The 20,662-nt window shown below is 45.9% G+C and overlaps 2 protein-coding genes across 6 annotated transcripts; one reads left to right on the plus strand and one right to left on the minus strand.

Annotated features, from left to right (window-relative positions):
- The first annotated feature begins 162 nt into the window (after positions 1–162).
- sec31a (SEC31 homolog A, COPII coat complex component) lies at positions 163–14,672 on the plus strand. Of its 5 annotated transcripts, none has more exons than XM_061847686.1 (27): positions 163–479; positions 1,595–1,674; positions 1,777–1,900; positions 2,979–3,177; positions 3,248–3,343; positions 4,242–4,382; positions 4,471–4,613; positions 4,902–5,001; positions 5,073–5,234; positions 5,477–5,629; positions 5,853–6,077; positions 6,182–6,256; positions 6,395–6,589; positions 6,786–6,906; positions 7,029–7,207; positions 7,327–7,453; positions 7,569–7,714; positions 8,991–9,167; positions 9,347–9,550; positions 9,637–9,741; positions 9,943–10,042; positions 10,233–10,475; positions 12,106–12,161; positions 12,258–12,470; positions 12,530–12,649; positions 13,638–13,709; positions 13,854–14,672. In XM_061847686.1, the coding sequence occupies exons 2-27, from the start codon at positions 1,596–1,598 to the stop codon at positions 14,031–14,033; spliced, it is 3,735 nt and encodes a 1,244-aa protein (XP_061703670.1). In that variant the 5' UTR covers positions 163–479; position 1,595; the 3' UTR covers positions 14,034–14,672. The 5 variants fall into 5 exon arrangements, with proteins under 5 accessions (XP_061703670.1, XP_061703672.1, XP_061703671.1 ...); XM_061847688.1 differs by having other exon boundaries at positions 9,946–10,042; XM_061847687.1 differs by having other exon boundaries at positions 163–468.
- Positions 14,673–16,025: 1,353 nt separating this feature from the next.
- enoph1 (enolase-phosphatase 1) lies at positions 16,026–20,470 on the minus strand. Its single transcript, XM_061847693.1, has 6 exons — positions 20,086–20,470; positions 19,521–19,622; positions 18,815–19,017; positions 18,484–18,616; positions 18,217–18,340; positions 16,026–16,315 (listed from the first exon to the last, which is right to left on the minus strand). The coding sequence occupies exons 1-6, from the start codon at positions 20,167–20,169 to the stop codon at positions 16,176–16,178; spliced, it is 786 nt and encodes a 261-aa protein (XP_061703677.1). The 5' UTR covers positions 20,170–20,470; the 3' UTR covers positions 16,026–16,175.
- Between the last annotated feature and the right edge of the window lie 192 nt (positions 20,471–20,662).

Raw genomic sequence — 20,662 nt, forward strand, 5'->3', positions numbered from 1 at the left:
AAATGTCTACCTGAAGTTAAAATGACGCGATATCGCTTCAATATATTTTCTATACTAATTCAAAAAAAAAAAAAACTTTTAAATCTCCAGAATGTCATGGTGAGGTAAATGGCTAAAAAGTCATTTTTTTTTAGCATGCTATGCTAACTTGTGAAGCAGAAGGCTGCACCGGAAGCGAACGCGACTCTTCTTCGTGGCTGGAGGCCTCAGACCGACGCGTAGTGCCACGTTGATGGAGCCCATTGGGGACGTGGAAAGCCGAGTCGGGAGCGAGCTCAGTGGGGACCGGGTAGCTACGAGTCGCGGACGTCTTGTCTTGTCCGACGGGGGCCCGTTATTATTCGGTTAAAATTCCACAGTGAAAAAAGAAGAGCGAAAACAGCCGGTTGTCGCTCCCCCCCCACCCCCAATTTCCTCACCACCAACTCATTGTCTGCCTTCGCGCGTACATGTGAGAGAAAAAGCAAAGTAAAAGCAAGGTAAGCCATCGATCAGCTGTCAGCTCGCCGCCAAGGCTCCTTGTCAAACGACAATATGTAATATCACACTTGTCTATATTTATATCGTGACTGGTTGTCATGTGTATATATATGAATATTCATACGTGTGATTGTGAGTTCCAATGCGGATATATGTGTGTGCCCAGTCCATCATCATCATCTCTCGCCAAAAAGTCACTTTAGTTGAATCGAAGACTCTAAACTGCACATTTTGAATTTTAGTATCCATAATTAACTTCAGTTTACTTTTGGCATGAGAAACTCAGCTGTTTTTTTTTTTTCATGTGTCACATGGTGTGAATGTTTTTGTTGGTTTTTTTTTGTTTGTTTTTGGCAAGAGAAGTGAAACTGGTCTTTCTTTTAAGGCGCGGGGTGTTTTTTGTTTTGTTTTGTTTTTTTTAAACTTAAATTAATTCTGCTAATATTTAGGCAAGCGGAGTGGGACTGTTCATCACTGAAATTGCACTGCACATATAGACAAACAAACAGTTACAGCTCTTTGAAAATGTAAACTTTAACAGCTGTCCCGCTTCCCTCACCAAAATAATTATATATAATGTTTAAATATTCTAAATTATTACCATTTTTGTAGTCAATTCATGGTGGTAAATCGTTGGCCTCACACAGTTCTGAGGTCCCCGACTTCAATCCCGGACCCGCCTGTGTGGAGTTTGCATGCTCTCCCCGTGCCTTGCGTGGGTTTCCTCCCACATCCCAAATACATGCAACATTAATTTGACAGTCTAAATTGCTCATAGGTGTGATTGTGAATGCGGTTGTTGTTTGTCTCCATGTGCCCTCCGATTGGCTGGCGACCAGTTCAGGGTGTACTCCGCCTCCTGCCTGTTGACAGCTGGGATAGGCTCCAGCACTCCCCGCGACCCTCGTGAGGATAAGCAGCAAAGAAAATGGATGGATGGATTCACCATTGAGCAGAAAATGTTTAACTTAAGACTTAAAACAGATTTTACATATTTGAGACCTTGTACAAATGATAATAAATCGGGTCTTTAAAAAAGAAATAGAGAGAGAGAGGTAATGCATTAAAGCGGCATGAAATAATTATGATTATTATTTTTATTTTTTTATTTCAGGATGAAACTGAAAGAGATTGAACGCACCGCCATCCAGAGCTGGAGTCCGGCGCAGCAGCACCCCATCTACCTGGCAACAGGTGCGGACACAAGCTAAGAGCGCTTAGCGGCAAAATTCTCAATGTGTCGCTTACTTTACTAATCAGGTGATTTGACGCTTGAATACATTTTTTTTTGTCCAGGAACGTCGGCGCACCAGCTGGATGCCTCCTTCAGCACGAACGCCTCCCTGGAGCTCTTCGAGCTGGACTTGTCTGACCCGTCGCTGAACATGAGGTCATGCGGCAGCTACTCTTCATCTCACAGGTAAAAAAAAAAAAAAAAAAAAAAAGCTTTTCAGACAATTTCTATATTGGTGATAAGTACGAATTTGAATATGAGTCCTCGTATTCTTCCTCTCCTTCATGTTTAAGGTTTTCTCTGTCTTTCTCCCATATTCAAATGACATTGAAGACTAAATTGTCCAAAGATGTAAATGTGATTACCTTAATTCCCGGTCTACAGAGCGCACTTGATTATAAGCCTCACCTAGTACATTTGTAAAGGAAATACCATTTGGTACATTCATAAGCCGCAGCCGTCTAAAAGCTGCAAGTGCTGACATTGAAACGCGAGATATTTACAAAGAAAGATGCTACACAGAAAGAGTTTTCAAAGTTTTAATACCTTAGATTAGCTTAACATAGCAACAACACGGTAGCACGAACAGGGCTGGTTAAAAAAAAAAACAAAAAAAAAACATACCGGTAAAAAAAAAACAGCCGCGGCAGCTACACAGTAGCGACACGGTACCACAGCACTAACAGAGCTGGTTAAAAAAAATATACCTAAATCCCTGAGACGTGACAGTAACACAGCAGCAACACGCTAGCACGGCCCAAACGCTACCGCGGCGCTAACAGGCTGGTTTAAAAAAACATATAAAAATCACTGAGACACGGCAGTAACACAGCAGCAACTAGCTAGCACAGTGCTAACACAGTGCTAACAAGGCCGGTTTAAAATACATACCGGTAAAAATCACTGCGCCATGGCAGTAACACAGCAGCAACACGCTAGCACAGCGCTTACCCTGGCGCAGCGCTAACAGGGCCGGTAAAAAAAAAAAAAAACATACCGGTAAAAGTCACTTCCTAGGCACATGTATTCCACCGGTCTCAGTCTTACCTTTTCCGCTCAAGTGCCCCCTTCCAGCCATTAGAAAATAATGAACAAATTAGCCGCATCACCGCAGGGTTGAAAGCGTGTGAAAAAAGTTGCGGCCTATTGGCCGGAAATTACGGTACTTACTTGGTGGTCTGTTTGTGCCCTGTGATTGGCCAGCAAAGCGTCCATAATGTCTTCCGTTAATGGTTTCGCTCAATCTTTGTTATGCCGCCCTCAGGTACCACAAGCTGGTCTGGGGTCCCTGCAGAGCGGACACCCAGGATCACCCGGCCGGCTTGGTCATCGCCGGGGGCGAGAACGGCAACGTCATCTTGTATGACGCCGCCAAGATCATAGCGGGCGAGAGCGAGGCGGTCGTGGCCGAGAGCGACCGGCACACGGGCCCCGTGAGAGGACTGGACATCAATCCCTTCCAGGTACGCCGGCGCCCTCATTTTGGCCGGATCTCGCTTCACTGGCTCTTTAACTCGCTCTTCTGTGGCGCAGACCAACCTCTTCGCATCGGGCGGGAACGAGTCGGAAATTTACATCTGGGATGTGAACAACTTTGAGTCCCCCATGACTCCAGGACCTAAAACACAGGTACTGTATGCTTGTCTCTTACTAAACCGATGTCATGCCTCATTTTGAGTAAATAAATGTAAAAAAGTAAATAAAATAGACATGCATTTAAAGTTGCGTCCAGAAATATTCAAACACCCTTGTAATTTATATCTTTTAGCATACTATGTTATACTACTTTTATATAGTTATTATAACACAAGGTCGTTTTTATTGAACCAACAAAACAAACGAAATGCTCAACTCAATTTTTGTGACTTGTACATTTATGCACCGTAATTCCCGACCTACAGAGCGCACGTGGTCATAAGCCTCACCCAGTACATTTGTAAAGGAAATACCATTTGGTACATACGTACGCCGCAGCTGTGTAAAAGCCGCAAGTGCCCACATTGAAACACACGATATTTACAAAGAAAGACGCTACACTGAGAGTTTTAACGCTAGCCCCGCCGTGCTAACTCCAGCGCCACACTAACGCTAAGGCCACGCTAACAGGGCTGGTTAAAAACAACATATTGGTAAAAATCACTGAGAAATGGGAGTAACACGCTAGCGCAGCGCTAACGGGGCCGGACCGGTAAAAGTCACTTCCTCGGCACGACGCTAATGCTAGCGACGCACTAACAGGTCCGGTTAAAAAAAAAAAAACACACCGGGAAAAATCACCGCGACCTGGCAGTAACACGCGAGCGACCGGTAAAAGTCACTTCCTCGGCACGTATATTCCCCCGGTGTCACTCTTACCTTTTCCGCTCGAGTGCCCCCCTTGCGGCCGTGAGGGAAAAAAATGCACAAATTAGCCGCATGAACCGCAGGGGTTGAAAGCGTGTGGAAAAAAGTCGCGGGGCATGGGCAGGAAATTACGGTATAATGATATACACACGCGTAATAATGCTAATCGCGAATGTGTCGACAGCCAGTGGAGGACATCGGATGTGTGGCGTGGAACAGGCAGGTCCAGCACATCCTGGCCTCGGCCAGCCCGAGCGGTCGTGCGTCCGTCTGGGACCTCCGCAAGAATGACCTCATTATCAAAGTCAGCGATCACAGCAACAGAGTACGTCAAAGAAAAGAAAAAAAAAAAAAAAAAGTTCCTCACATAATGCGGCAAAAGCGCGTACAGTACCGCACATCCTCACCTGTAGATGCATTGCTCCGGGCTGGCGTGGAACCCGGAAGTCGCCACTCAGCTGGTCCTGGCCTCCGAGGACGACCGCATGCCCGTCATCCAGATGTGGGATCTACGATTCGCTACCTCCCCGCTCAAGATTCTGGAGAATCACACAAGGTGTCGCCTGCCTGCCACGGGAATTTATGAAAATAATATTTGCCGGGGGTCACATTTTAATGGTCATACACCAATTAAAATGATCTTGTACACTTGATATATATTTTTTAATGATTGTGTTTTTTTTTTTTTTTTGTATTTTTTAACAAATGTTTAGAGCATTTGACTTTATTCTTTAAAGCTACAGTATCATGTGCAACAAAAAAAATATATTTTTGCATCGATAACATATTCTTTATTTTGAGAGTTTTTGGGCATGTTGACCCCTTGCGTCGTTTGTCCTTGCAGAGGCATCCTGGCCATCGCTTGGAGCGTCGCTGATCCCGAGCTCCTCCTCAGCTGCGGCAAGGACAGCAGGATCCTGTGCTGGAACCCCAACACGGGGGAGGTAAGCAAATAAACCCTCCCGCCTTCCGTATTTTTGCAATCCTCCGATCGACGTTGACTCGTACCGCTCAGGTGCTGTACGAGCTGCCCGCCGGAAGCCAGTGGTGCTTCGACGTGCAGTGGTGCCCCAGGAACCCGGCGGTGCTGTCCGCCGCCCGCTTCGACGGCCATATCGACGTCTACTCCATCATGGGCGGCAGCAGCCAGGCGCAGAGCCAAAGGCACGCGGACCAGGTGGGCCGCACTTTAGATTTAGATGTCGTTTTTTCACATCTTTCATAGCATTAAATAAGTTTTAATTCATTAATTGAACGATTTAGAGTCAAATACCCACATTCTAATTTGGGGGTTAAATGCCATTTCATTTTCATATCACAGCTCTATTATGCTTCTAATATTACCCGAGATGTCTGTAAAGCTACAAGTTGTGAAAGCTACATCTGTGTCTTCATTCAGTTCTGTGTTTATTTGTACAGATTAGTAACTCCTTCGGAAACATGGATCCCTTTGGTACAGGACAAACGTTGCCCCCGCTCCAGCTACCTCAGACCGCCGCCCCCCCAGCTAGCGTTAACCCCCTGAAGAAGCCCCCCAAGTGGATCCGCAGGCCAGTTGGAGCGTCGTTTGCGGTGAGTCTCCGTCGTGGCACTCACGCACGCTTGCATTTCTTGTCTTTGTTGCCCATCACATAGATCAGTCTGTCTTCCTTCTCTGCGGTGTTCCTCAAGAGTCAATCTTAGTCCCATTGGACATCGTCCTACGAACAACAACAATATTCAGTTTTCCCAGATTGCCGTGACCTGGATAACTCAGAATCTACACAGACTTACTTACGTTTTCGTCGACCCCCAGTTTGGCGGGAAGCTGGTGTCTCTTGAGAACGGCCCAGCGAACGGCCAGCAACCAGGCGGCCTCCGGCTAGTCCACGTCAGTCGGGTGGTGACGGAGCCGACGTTCTTGACGCGGTCGGAGCAGCTCCAGGCCACGCTGAGCGCGGGCACCTTCCAGGAATTCTGCCAGGAGAAGATCCAGGCGGCTCAGGACCAGTTTGAAAAAACCGTCTGGTCTTTCCTCAAGGTGACGGTTGCCCGTGTGAATGTGAATACTGTATATGAATGAAAAATCAGATCTTCAAATGATAAGGGACAGACCTATCATGTGCGTTTGTGTGTGTTTTCCAGGCTAACTTTGAAAGCGACATTCGGAGTCAGTTCTTGGAGCTTCTTGGCTACAAGAAAGATGAGCTTTCCGCCAAGGTCAGACCTGTGCACATTTGGTGAAAATCTGTACTGTGCATACCATAGAAACAACTTTTGAAAAAAATCTGATAAAGCCAAGAAAATGGAAAGGTAGACTGGAGTAAAATGAGTGTTAATGCGGCATCGTGTCGGCAGATTTCTGTGGCGTTGGAGGGGAAGTCGGCTGGCGCTCCGCCGGTGGACGCAGCGCTCGCTCCGGCCAGCTCACAACCACCAGTCGGCAATCCGGAGGAGGCGTTCGACATGATCGCCGCCGCAAACCTGAAACCGGACCAGAGCGTGCCCCCTCGTGAGAAAACGGAGGAGGAAGAAGAGATCTCTTTGGAAGAGGTAATTCGTCAAGACGGGGAATACAAATTTGATTCTCTTCCATCCTCCCAATTTGTGAGGATTTGGATACATTTTTCCCCCAAAAGGAAATAATGGGAATATAGCTCATCTGTCCAAGGGTTGAAGGGTCAAAAAGGGAACGATTGCTAATCGTAAGAGGTTTCAAATAAAAATTAGGACATTCCTTTTGTTTCAGGAGGTGCCACTGGAGGAGGAGGTGGAGGAGGAGAAGCCAGGTCCAGAACCGGAGACTCCCGCCCAGGTCAAGGAGCCCGCTGAGGCTCCTGGAGAGGGAGTCGACCTCAGCATTAGTAAAGGTAAAGATGTCAGATAGTTATTATGTGTATTCTATTGTTTTTCCGTTAATCTTTTTTTTTTCTTCATTTAATTTCTTATGATTATAGCTCATAATCCATTCTATTGTTGTTTTTACCCACAGATATGGATGGTCTGATCACGCAGGCGTTGCTGACGGGCGATTTCGAGGGCGCCGTGGAGCTCTGCATCCACGACGACCGCATGGCCGACAGCATCATCCTGGCCATCGCCGGCGGCGCCGAGCTCCTGGAGAAGACCCAGAGGAAGTATTTCCGCACGAGCCGCGGCAAGATCACCAAGGTGAGTTTTCCCTGCCGCAACCCTTGTGCAAACGTTGATCACCCATCAAACGATGCCGATCATTTTTCGTTTTTTTTTGTCGTTTCCTTCCCCCCCCCCCCCCCCCCCCCGTCTGGTAGCTGATCAGCGCCGTGGTGACCAAAGACTGGCGTGATGTCCTGACCACGTGTGACCTGCACAACTGGAAGGAGGCGCTGGCGGCCGTCATGACCTACGCCAAGGCCGACGAGTTCTCTTCACTGTGCGGTGAGTCGAGCGCCACGCTCGGCATCCTTATAAACCACTCACAAAAAGTTAGAGATATGTCTTACCGCACAGTTCCGCTTCTGGACTTTACACTCGCTGTTGTTGTGTCCGTCAGAACTCCTGGGCGTCCGTCTGGAGGCGTCGGGCGAGGCTGCTCTGCGAGCTCACGCCTGCCTGTGTTACATCTGCGCCGGTAATGTGGACAAACTGGTGGCCTGCTGGAATGCGACTGGCCACCGTCACTGTCCGCTATCCCTGCAGGTGCGTTTTGGAACGAATATTTCCTTTGTACTTAATATCGGAAGGATCAAGTGTGTGTGAAAATGGACAAACAGAATTTGATGTAATCTGTGTGTCAGGCGTATTCAAAGGCTGTTAGTACCGCAATTCCCGGCCTAGAGAGCGCACCTGATTATAAGCCTCACCCAGTACATTTGTAAAGGAAATACCATTTGGTACATACATAAGTCATACCTGTGTAAAAGCCGCAAGTGCCCACATTGAAACGCGAAGATATTTACAAAGAAAGATGGTACACAGAAAGAGTTTTCAAAGTTTTAATACCTTACCTTAGCTTAACATAGCAACAACACGGTAGCACGAACAGGGCTGGTTAAAAAAAAACAAACAAAAAAAAAAACTGGCAGCTACTTAGTCGTAACACGGTAGCACAGTATGAACAGGGCCGTTTAAAAAAATAAATAAATAAATAAAATACCATACCTAAATCACTGAGACGTGGCGGTAACACAGCAGCAACAGGCTAGCATGGCGGTATCGCTAGCATAGCACTAACAGGGCCGATTAAAAAAAAAAAACATACCGGTAAAAATCACTGAGACACAGCAATAACACAACAACGAGCACCAACAGGGCTGGTTAAAAAAAAAAAATACTAGTAAAAAAAAAAAAAAAAAAGTCGTGGCACCTACTTAGTAGTAACATACTAGCACAGCGCTAACAGGGCCAGTTAAAAGAAAACACCTAAATCGCTGGGATGCGGCAGTAACACAGCAGCAGCAGGCTAGCACATGCGCTAACACTAGCGTGGCACACAGGGCCAATTAAAAAAAAATGGTAAAAATCACTGAGACACGGCAATAACACAGCAGCAGCACGCTAGCACAGCGCTAACAGGGCCAGTTGAAAAACAAAAAAACAAACCTAAATCACTGAGATGTGGTACCAACATTGTAGCGCACCGCTAACACTAGCGCGGCACTTAGAGGGCCAACACTAGGGTCAATTAAAAAAAAAACATACCGGTAAAAATCACTGGGACACGGCAATAACACAGCAGCAACAGGCTAGCACAGCGCTAATAGGGCAGGTTAAAAATAAAACATACCGGTAAAAGTCACTTCCTCGGCACATATATTCCACCGGTCTCACTCTTACCTTTTCCGCTCGAGTGCCCCCTTGCGGCCGTTACGAAAACAATGCAGAAATTAACCGCATAAGCCGCGGGGTTGAAAGCGTGTGGAAAAAAGTCGCGGCAAATGGGCCCTAAATTACGGTAGTTTTATTTCCTGTACAGGACCTGGTAGAGAAAGTGGTGGTGCTGCAGCGCGCCGCGGAGCAGACGCAGCGCTCGGGTCCCGGCGCCCACCTCGGCGTCCTGCTGACTGAAGAGATGGGTCGCTACGCCGGGCTGCTGGCCTCGCAAGGCAGCCTGTCAACCGCCATCAGCTACCTGCCCGACGGCAGCGGACAAGTTAGTGAGCTTGCGCTTACGCTAGCCAGTTAGGTTTAGCTCGGCAGAGCACCGAAAGCAAGCATGAGCTAATAATTGCTAGTAGTATTATAAACACACAAAAAAATTGCTACTTACTTGGATAAGTTAACCGTTGCTATACTAGGCTAACAAGTCTCCCTTGTTCGCTAACCCACCAGGTGGCAGTGCAGCACCTCCGCGAACGCCTCAGTCGGGCCCTGGGTCAGCAGGCCGGTCCGGTCCAGACCCCCAGATCCCAACCTTATCACGCCACTCATCATCCCTGCCGTTCCTTCGCCCCGATCCAGCCCTCTACGCCATCAGCGCCTGTCCCGGGACCGACACCGGCCTCTGCCCCCGTCCAACAGCAGTATTACCAACCTGTACGTTCCCTCGTTGATCTAAGATTCTTGGTCCAGTTATGGATTTTTAATTGTAAAAAAAAAAAAAAACCCTGACTGTGATTCAGGTTAGGTCCGCCTCTACCGTCACGTCCTGGAGCAACCAGACGCCGACAGCCCTGCCCAACATCCCGCCCCCTCCGCAAATGGGCGGGGTCTCCGAGCAGCAACAGGTGGCCTGATTTTACTGAAATATTAAATATTCCATCATCATGAGGGCATATGAACAATATTATTATATATCTGGAAAGCCCTACATGTACTTAGACCCATGTCTCGATTGACTGCTGCAATTTTCAATTTCACCTTGTTACACAACCCAAAAACCTAACCACTGAGTTTTACCCATCCATAATCCTAAATCTACATGAAAGCAGGCAGAACCACCGAAGTCCATGTACGGAATGCCGCCGTCCGCCCCAACCCCCGCAGCTCCCGCAAGTTCCGCCTATATGTACTCCCAGCCGTACCAGCGTAAGTCTTTATTTCAAACCCCGAGACGGCGCACAATCAATTTAGTCAGTTTTAAAAACTGCAGAGACTGAAAGACCCGCGCGACCGGTTGTTGTTTTTTCTTTAAACTGGCAAACATTTCACGTTGGAAATGTTTGACATCCGAGCATGTTTCATATTTTTCCCACTAACCGCATGTGTTGAATGTCAGCCCACTCGCAGGTCCAGCACTTCCCGCCTGGAGCCTATCAGCCTCTTCATTACTCCGAGCCCCCGTACCCTCCTCAGCCGCCTGGCTTCCTCGAACAGTGCCTGCCCTCTTCCCCCTCTTCCTACCTTCCTCCTTTCGTTCCCTCGTCGTCGTCCTTTCCCTCTTCCGGAGTGTCTTTCCAGCGCGGCGTGCCGGGCTCTCCCGGGTCCTATGAGCCGCCCCCTCCGCCCGGCGGAGTCTCAGGTACTAAGTTTGAGCTCGAGCAGACCCTAAATCTCCAGGGAACAGGTGCGAGAGACTCTCCGACAATCCGTAATCCTCATCCTCGCTCTTCCCGTCGGTCTCTCCCCGTCACTTTACAGCCTGAAAAATCCATTTTGATTTGGATTAATTGCTAATTCATCAACCGCACTTTAGCTTTATCCAGCTAGCAGGACCACACCTTGCCTTTATTTTACATACAGTTAGCAAAAATCTCGGCCGCTAACAAGACCAAAGTGCACTTCAATTTTACATGCAGCATTAAAGGTAGTTTTAGACCACTGTTTTAACTTTAGCTAGCTCGCAAGACGCCTGTGAACCTCTTTTTTTTTTTTTTTAGATAGGCCGGTGGTATTAGCTTTACCCAACTAGTCCGGCGGTTCACTTAATTTATAAACTGTATTTTCCGCACTACAAGGCGCACCTAAAAGCCTTTAATTTTCTCAAAAGCCTTATAATCCGGTGCGCCTTATAATCTGGTGCCCTTTATAATCTGGTGCGCTTTATTTATGGGTCAATATTGAGCCTTTAGCGCAGCTCCAGCTAATGGATGCATAATGTAACCCCAACCCCTACTTTAGCATCTATTCTATGCGCCTTATAATGTGGTGCGCCTTATATATGAAAAAAAAGTTCGAAAATAGGCCATTAATTGAAGGTGCGTCTTATAATGCAGTGCGCCTTATAGTGTGGAAAATACGGTAAGTTAGCCTTAGCCAGCTAGCATGGGTATTTTACAAGCACCCTTGAATTCAGCTAGCTAACACGACCACAATGCGCCTGTTTTACATATCCTGTTAGCAAACAAAAAACACAGCGCACCTCTATTTTAGACAGTAAGAGTTAACTTCGCCGATCTAATACGATCATAGTGCATCTATATTGCGTTATCGGTAGTTGTCGACACAAAACCCTGTTTTACATACGCCCGTAGCTTTAGCCAATTAGCATTGGCACAGTGCACTATTTTGCCAACTCCAGTACAAGTTCAGTTCTCGACCACAATCCGTTCCAAAAAGCGGTTCGAGAAGGGATCTGTTCGAAATCCGAATCGATGTTCCCCATTAGAATTAATGGAAAAAGAAATAATCCGTCCTGAGTCAGCTGGTCAGGCCGCGCGCGTCGAGTTATATCCGGGTTTTATCAGGGGGGCGTTCGAGTACCGGATTTTCGTTCGAAATCAGGAGGAAAAAATAATCTTGAAATTTTCGTTCGAAAAGCGATTTGTATTCGCTGTATATCGTTTGCGTTAGTACGAATAGAATATACTTATGATATTGTATTTTGGTGGAAACAATATATATTTGACAAAGTATTTCTATAAATTCAACTTTCCTCTAATAGACGGCTGCCACTCTGCTGTTGAATAAACGCAATCTGTATTCTTTTTCCATCTCAATGAATTTATGCATGAGCCAAAATATTTAATCGCTTACTTTCTTGCTGTTATCACCTACCAATAACTGCATGATCAATGACTAAGTAATCGATGAATAGAGATGATAAGCAACCAATGTCCTGATTGGCAAAGACTGGTATTGGACCTGTTTTGATAAACACTGACAAACGTTCCGTTGTTTTTTTGGGGTTTTTTTTTTTTTTTTGCGTATAGGACCACAGAACGGTTGGAATGACCCGCCAGCTCTGAGCAGAATGTCCAAGAAGAAGGTGACTCCTCCCACTTATGGAAAATTGCTAATTGATTATTATTAGTAGTAATTTATATGAAGTTCAGAACCGGACATGTGTATTTTCCCCTCGTAGATCCCGGAGAATTACACCCCGCCCGCCCCCATCACTGCTCCCATCATGGCTCCTTTGGGCGCGGACCCTCACGTTCAGCCGGTGGCCTCCGGAGCACCACAGGGCTCCATCCCGAGTCCTTACGGGGGCGTCCAGCAGGTCCCGCTACAGACCCACAATCCGAGCATACCCGCTGAGGGAGCACCCGGGGGGCCGACGGGCGATGCCATACAGGTGATTATCTTTTCTAAAATGATTTTTGGGACCGAAATTGACCAAAAAAATGCGTCCAGCCTGTGCAGTCAATCCCCGCCGAGAAGATCTCCAAGAAGCCTATCCCCGAGGAGCATCTGGTCCTGAAGACCACGTTTGAGGGCCTGGTCCAGAAATGCTTGGCCGTCGCCACTGACCCAGTGAGCTCGATCCTTCTTTATCTTTATTTTAAACGTTAGTTTTAGCCGCTCGCTCTAATCGAGGCAGCGGTGGATAATAACAGTTTATGATGTCAAAGGTTTTGAAGCTGGAGGTGACATAATTAGGCAGAGACTCCCCACTCCAATTTTTATCTGCAAAAAAGAACACTAAAAACCTGGGTTGGCGTAATCTTCAAGGTCAAGTCTCATCCCTATAAACATTCTAAAATAGGTATTGTAATGCAAAATACATATAACGTGACTGACTTTAATGTCTACACGAAAAAATATGTGTAAATAAGCGTGTCATCCATGTGCAAAGTTGCGGAAGTCTCATTCGACATTCAAGTCTGTCTGTGATGTCACAACGGGGCATTCGCCATTGAAAACACGCTCGAAGCTCTTTTCCAAGAAGAGAACATCTCGTGACCGAGGCAATATAACCCTATCGTTTCGACCCGTACTTAGATGATATGCGGATCACAGCCAAACGGCACGCGGCCAAACCACCTCCCCGCCTGATCCACCTCCGCGGCGGCTATGGAGAACGGCGCCCGCAGTCATGAGCAACGACGACGGCGCGGCGAAAGCATTTTTCACGACAAACCGAGTCTTTTTGAAAATTATGAAGAATGAATCCATCCTCCCGAGTGTTCGGGCAATATCCAGAAATACGAGCCGGCATTTTGGCTAACACGGAGGAACAACGAGCTACCTTGCCGCAGGTAAAACTAGCATAAACGTACGACACCGCCTGAGTGGGCGTCTGCTACTAATGTCACTTCCTGCTTCTTGTCGAAAACAAATCCCTCGAGAGGGTTTTCATGGTGTCAAAATCATGTTTTGTGTTGGAAAAAAAGTTTTTTCATTAATAACATCCTAAAAATCATCCATTTCATGACAGTGGCCCTTTAAGGCAACTAATCCCAGCCAACTGGGCGAGATGCGGCTTACGCCCTGAATTTTTCTTCCCTTTTAATCCTTCCAGCAAACTCGCAGGAAGCTGGACGACGCCAACAAACGTCTGGAGGCGCTCTACGACAAACTGCGGGATCAGACCGTGAGTTCAATTCCGCGTTGTTCAGGATGTCCTTTATTAAAAATAATCTTCCGATTTGCTTTGCCAGCTGTCTAGGAATGACGGAAACACCAAAAAATAGATACATTTAGACTCGACTACTCCTTTTTTTTTTTTTTCTCTCAGCTTTCTCCCGCCATCGTCGGGGGCCTGCACAACATGGCGCGCAGCATCGAGGCGCGGGCCTACGCGGAGGGTTTGGGCATCCACACGCACATCGTCAGCAGCAGCAATTTCAGCGAGACGTCGGCGTTCATGCCCATCCTCAAGGTGGTGCTGACCCAGGCAAACAGGCTGGGCGTGTGAGCCCGCGCGCTACCCGAGGGCGGCTGCCAACAAAGGGCTGTTTTTATTATTTTGCCCCCCAAAAAATTTACACTACCAATCTCCTTCTGATTGCTTTAAAAAAAAAAAAAATCGACTTTGTATGAAGTTGATGCAATCCAAATGGATCTTTTTTTTTTTTTTTTTTCGATGATAGGAAATGCCAACGGGAAGACAGAAGAAAAAATTTCAATTTGTAGAAGTAGGCTGATTTTATTATTGTTAATTTTTTTTTCTTCTATGTCGACATTGTGGCTTAAAGGTTTTTTTTTTTTTTGTTTTGAGCAGCTAATCGCACTCCGTCGGTGCTTTTTAATATTTTTTTTTTTTTAAAACCCTTTCACCTCCGCCTTATTGGACCAAATTTTAGCACAGCAATGCAATCCCAGTGCACAGTGCATTGTCAGCACTTCATTTTCTTTTTTTCTTCCCAAAAATGAAATCATTTTTTTCCCTCCGTTTGCACTTAACACTGCATAATGAAATGAAAACAGATTTTTATGATTTTTTTTTTTTTTTGCTTTATTGGAATATAAAAACTAAGGAATTTATTAAAGTGCATCCACAAAATATTCACATCACTTTTTCCATATTTCATTAAGTGAAATTGTCTTTTTTTTTTTAAATAAAGCTTTGGGGTAAATTTCTAAAAATGTAGGGGAAAAAATGAATTGAATTTATTTTTGAAAGCAAAATGGAAAAAAGTGAAACTGAGTAAATACTTTGTGTGCACTGTATTGCCGCCCCAGTGTAGTTGCGACCTTCTCTTAATCCGATTATGAATTGCCAAATTTGAGTCTGTTATAGACCTTGTGCGTGTGACGTCATCATTTTCACGGCGCCATATTGCAGGTCAAACAAAGCCGCTCCACATTGAGGGAGACATTGAAGCGGAGCAGAATAGTCACAATACTCGAGAAATGTTGTGCTGTGGATTGTCACAAGAGACGAGACAAATATTCAAAGAGATCGTTCTACGGAATACCAGCTGAAAAGACCGGAAAAGATCGATGGATTTCGGCAATTAAACGTGATGGAGAGTGCCCAACCAAAAATACACACACCCCTGTGTAGCGATTGCTTCATTTCAGGTAGGAATTAATTCTTCTCAATCTCAAATTACCAAAAAGTATTTAGAATGCCAAATTGGCTCATTTGAGAACAATGCGTGTTCAAAAAAAACAAAAAAGTGTCACGGAGGTTAAGTGTGGCCGCAATCGCTTCCGTGTACATCCCGTGGAGACGCCGCCGTCCTCTTTTTGTTTTTTTCAATCATAATTCACGAATGCGAGCTTGTGTAAAACCAGCGGTCATTTATTTAAATATTAGTATTTGTATAGAATCGTAGCTGAAAAGATCGGCGGATTCCGGCAAAGGTCAACGTGTCGCCGAACGCGCTTCCGCGTTCACGAGCCGTCAAAACCGTCACTACGTGGGATTTATTCCTGATTGAGAACAGATCCAGAAACTAAATATTCATATGCGTCCAGTCTTTTCTACGCTTTCAAACTTTTCCGTGTAAATCTCGACGACTCAGCCACCAGATCCACGCGTAGATCCAGTTGTCCCGGACAAGCGGAATGAAGTCCAATTCTTACGACGAAAACATAGATTTCGGCATTAAATAGGGGTCCTCCATGCCGAATTTATCTAATTTTTCCACGTACCGTCATTTAATTTCACCTTCTAAATGTCTGACGGTATCGTCGTGCTACACGACATATTTCCGCGGCGTCTCCAACCGTCTTAGCATTGAGCCACGCTTAGCTTGACCGGCAACATGGCGACGTAAACAAAAGCCTCGTGATTTTGCGACGTAGGTGCACGAGCTCTATAGATCGACCACATGCAATATTTTTTTTAATACACAGCATTTATTTACAAGGTGACTGTGTTGCAGTTTTTGTGCGAGACCGAGGTTCGACTCCCATGTTCCCAGGACACTTTATTAGAAACGCATGCACAGTCTTAAAGTCAACCAGGATGGCACGTTTACTGTAAATAAAACTTCATTGTGGAAAATAATACACAACAGTGAGGTTGAGGCCTTTAGGATGTTTAAAAAAAAAATCAAGAAACAGGACAAATGATTGAGGTTCTCGTGGCGCCTCCTCCCGACGGACGTTAAGCTCTGCCCGTCACTTCCAGCTGGCCGAAGGACGTGATGACGCGGTAGTGCGCCGCTTCCTCTTCCGTCAGCTCGGCGTTGCCCGGCCGCGCCACCACCACCGCGTTGACGCCGGCGTCCTCCGCCGCTTTGGCCTCTGCAACAGCATCCCCCCCCCACCCCCTCTGTTATTTTAGCCTATTTGTGACCGGACGCGGCATCGGTAAAGCTGACATTTCCAATCGAGTTTCGGGTAAAGATTGCCAAAATGTGTCGTTTGCTTGAATTTAGAAAAAAAAAAATCATTTTTTTCCATCTCTCGGGTAAAAATGGTGGTGCTACAGGGAATATGCGACTGTAAACTGTAAAGATGACCTCTCTCGTTCTAGGAAAATCATGCCACTCGAATTACTGCTATGTCCCATTTATTATACTCGGATAAATAAATGCCTCACTTCAAATAAACTCTTTATCCATTAAAAAAAAAAAAAGAAGACTGGTGCTCCAACCCATTGTTGTCTACAGTCTTTCCCGGAAGGCCTGTAGAGCAGATGCGCCGTCTGTCAAGCTGACATTTGCACGGATCCTAATTTCCCCAGATTCCCCCGCCGTCGTCTGAATTAATCACTTGCCGCCACTGAATTTGATAAATGGTTTTGAGAAAGTTGTAATACATGCGTAATTACGCAAAAGGCCTGAGCTCCACAAGGTGCCATGACCTTGTTAATTTAGGAGTAACATTAACAACTTTAAGAAAGCCATGCTCTATCCTTATTTTTCATCAAATTGCCTCCGCGCTAATAGATGTGTCCGAATTCATCGCCGGGTGCCACTTGAATTAATAAACGCCTTACCTCAAATTGCTTTCAAGAGAAAGTTATGCTGTACGCCGATTTGCTCAAACGGCCTCCACTCTGTCATCCATTTGAATTAATAAAACAGCACCTCACAAAAACGCCTCACGTTAATTTTTTTTGTCTCAGGAAATAAAAAAATAATAATAATCATGGATTAAAATGATAAATTACGATTACAAAAAGCAACAACTTTGCACCTTTCATTAATAGAAATTCTGTAGTTGAATAATAACTTTCGTATTTTTGAGTGACTACAGAGCGGGCCTGGTTATAAGCCTCGGTAAACAGAAACTTTTAATGCTAAAGCGGGGCTAGCTTGGCGCTAGCGTTACCGCGGGGCTAGCATGGCACGAGCGTTAGGGCACCGGGTTACAAGCCACGGTACACAGAAAGAGTTTAGCGTTAAACTCTTTCTGTGTACTGAGTCTTATAACCAGGTGTGCTAACGCTAGCCACATGACCGCATAAACCGCAGGGTTGAAAGAGTGTGAAAAAAGTCGCTGCTTGCAGACAGGAAATTACGCTATATCAAGAATTTTGGATTAGTTACACTTCTTCTTCTTTTCCTTTCAGCTACCGTTAGGGGTCGCCATAACGTGTCATCTTTTGGCGCTAGCGTCAGCGTTAAACTCTTTCTATGTATCAAGGCTTATAACCAGGTGCGCTAACCCTAGCACCGCATAAACCGCATGGTGGAAAGCGTGTGAAAAATGTCGCGGCTTGTAAAACGGAAATTACGCTATATCAAGAATTTTGGATTAGTTACACTTCTTTTCCTTTCAGCTACCGTTAGGGGTCGCCATAACGTGTCATCTTTTGGCGCTAGCGTCAGCGTTAAACTCTTTCTATATATCAAGGCTTATAACCAGGTGCGCTAACCCTAGCACCGCATAAACCGCATGGTGGAAAGCGTGTGAAAAATGTTGCGGCTTGTAAAACGGAAATTACGCTATATCAAGAATTTTGGATTAGTTACACTTCTTCTTCTTTTCCTTTCAGCTTGTAGCGTTAGGGGTCGCCATAACGTGTCATCTTTTGGCGCTAGCGTCAGCGTTAAACTCTTTCTATGTACCAAGGCTTATAACCAGGTGCGCTAACCCTAGCACCGCATAAACCGCATGGTGGAAAGCGTGTGAAAAATGTCGCGGCTTGTAAAACGGAAATTACGATATATCAAGAATTTTGACACAAAGCTGACAACCTCGCGTGACGTCCGTCAGGAAGACAATTTCCTCCGGCGCGCAACCGATCCTCTCGGCGATCCTTTCGTAGCTTTTTGCGTCCACTTTGGCACCGACGGCTGTGTCGAAGTGGCCGTCGAATAACTGGGGAGGGACGGGAGGCGACGGCAGTCAAAAGAAAACAAAGACATAATTTTAATATAAAGCTGTGTGCATGCAGAATTTTGACAATTTCATTGTTGATTTTGCAAAATTTGAAATAGCTAACAATTGAAGCGGATACTCACGTCTAAAACGTCGCCCTCGACGGAGTGTGTGAAGAGGAGTTTCTGGGCCTCCACGCTGCCCGACGAGTAGATGAAGACCTTGAGACCTTGCCCTCGCCACCTTCGGATGGATGGCGTCACGTCCTGGTAGAGCCTGCGTGCAAATCTTTGCATCAATCGCGGGGGGCCGTTTTTTACGTTTCCGGATAGACGGAAACGACCAGTAGAGCGAAAAACGAATACAAACAGCAGGATTGAGAGGGAATTGAAGATCATTTTAATAGTTGCTATGTGGTAAGTAAACGTCGAAACGAGAAGTTTCTGGTCTCAACAATTTGAGGAGTCCACTTACTCGCCTTTGATTGTGCCCGAGGCGTACGCCGCTCGCCACATGTGACCCTGCAGCCGCTTGAGCGCCGTGGACTTTCGGTCGGCGGCCATCTGCCACAGCACGTCGTCCACCACCTCCCGGATGGCCTTCTCCTCGTCCGTGTGCACCGTCTGGTCCACGGCGTGGACGGGACACGCCCGGTTCTGCCTCATGTCCTCTTCGATCTGTCACAGGGTCAAGTTATTATCGCGCGGTATGCCGAAAAATCGCTTTTCAAAGGTTATGCAATTTTTTTTTTTTGACAGAGTAACAAAGTGTTTAAAACGGGGAAATCCAGCGATTTCCCTGAACAATGTATCCAATACGTCATGTAATACGTACTCTTATTATGACAATGTGATGTTAAATCCTCTCTCGTTTAATAGTGTTTTCGGAAGATTTTTATCCACAATTGCGAATGTTCAGCGGCGCTGCCATTTTTGCCAGTCATACGACTTAGGTGCGCGGATGTGACATGTAAGGTGGTCCGCACCAAAGGCTCGATTAGATTGGGCCTCGCGCTGATTTCTCGGATTCATCCTCATCTGATTAAGAAATAGCAGTATCGGTTGAATTAATGAACGATTAAATGAGAGGACTCAACGTGACATTGTCAAAATAGACTACGTATTACATGACCTATTGGATACAATGTTTATGCAAACCACTGGATTTCCCCTTCAACTACCTGTTTTTTAAGAAGATGGACGTCTTGTTTGCACTCATCTTCCTCCCAGTGAGCCGACAGGTAGTCTTCGAGATGCTCACGTATGTATGGAAAAAGAATATCCTGCACAAAATGGGGAGAATGTTTCCGTCGAGTCAGTGAATGGATAAAACTGAATCCACTAACAGGATCATAAATATGGATGAGACTGCCAACGCAAGCTATTTAGAATCGAATGTTCCGACTCCGCCGAGTTTCCTCCAACGGGAAATAGTGAACCAACAAAACCAGAATATCCAGTCGACTGTTTCTACTTAATCAATTCTCAAGACTGATTTAGTCAAATTATGTCAATCCGCAGTGTTTCTGGTGAGAGTGTCAACTTTCTGTCCTTATATGAGTATCCCAGCTGACTCTTGACGTACAAAAAACTGCTCCCCTACGTTGTGCCATGCATGTCTAAAGAGTTGTTTGGCATTCGAACGTGAAGATATCGTTATAACGAAATCATTTGTGAAAACAACATGCTTCTGACATGCTTTAGCACGACTTTCGCGCTCTCTTTTACACCGTCAACAAAACCTACCTTTACAAAGGTGATCGGAGTGGTTGTGCCTTCGATGTCCAGTAAAAGCGCAGTAGTAGCGGCAGGAATCACCACAGTGGCCATTATTTTTGTTTTTATTGTCGTTTGTTTATTTATTGTATACAGATTAACTAACGTTAGCCGAATTAGCGTCTACTAGCCGGCCGGTTGTAACACCTCACCGGTCCTTCAAAACACACGAATCTAGTTGAAAAAAAGTGCTAAGTAGCGTTTTACCAACTCCCCGGGGGTTGGTTAGTAGTTAATTCGCTATTAATACGAGCATATTTTTTTTATCACGACAAAATCGAGACTCAGGCCCCAAGCTGCAGTTCCACGTTAGTGCCACAGTGCGCCCTCCGATCCTGCCGGTGGCGCTGCGACACTCCGCGTTACTCAGCCGAGCCGAGCGCCGTTCAACCGAAGGAGACGTCGACGAAGAAGGAGGTCCGCCGCCAAGTAAATAAACGACAAACATTGCTAATTACAAAGATTTCTATAATTATTTAGTTTAGCACGCGGATGAACCAAAGCAACCGGAGAAATCTGCGAAACTAACTCGCCCAATTTGCCCCCC

The sequence above is a fragment of the Syngnathoides biaculeatus genome, chromosome 17 (assembly GCF_019802595.1).
Source record: "Syngnathoides biaculeatus isolate LvHL_M chromosome 17, ASM1980259v1, whole genome shotgun sequence".
Taxonomy (NCBI): Eukaryota; Metazoa; Chordata; class Actinopteri; order Syngnathiformes; family Syngnathidae; genus Syngnathoides; species Syngnathoides biaculeatus.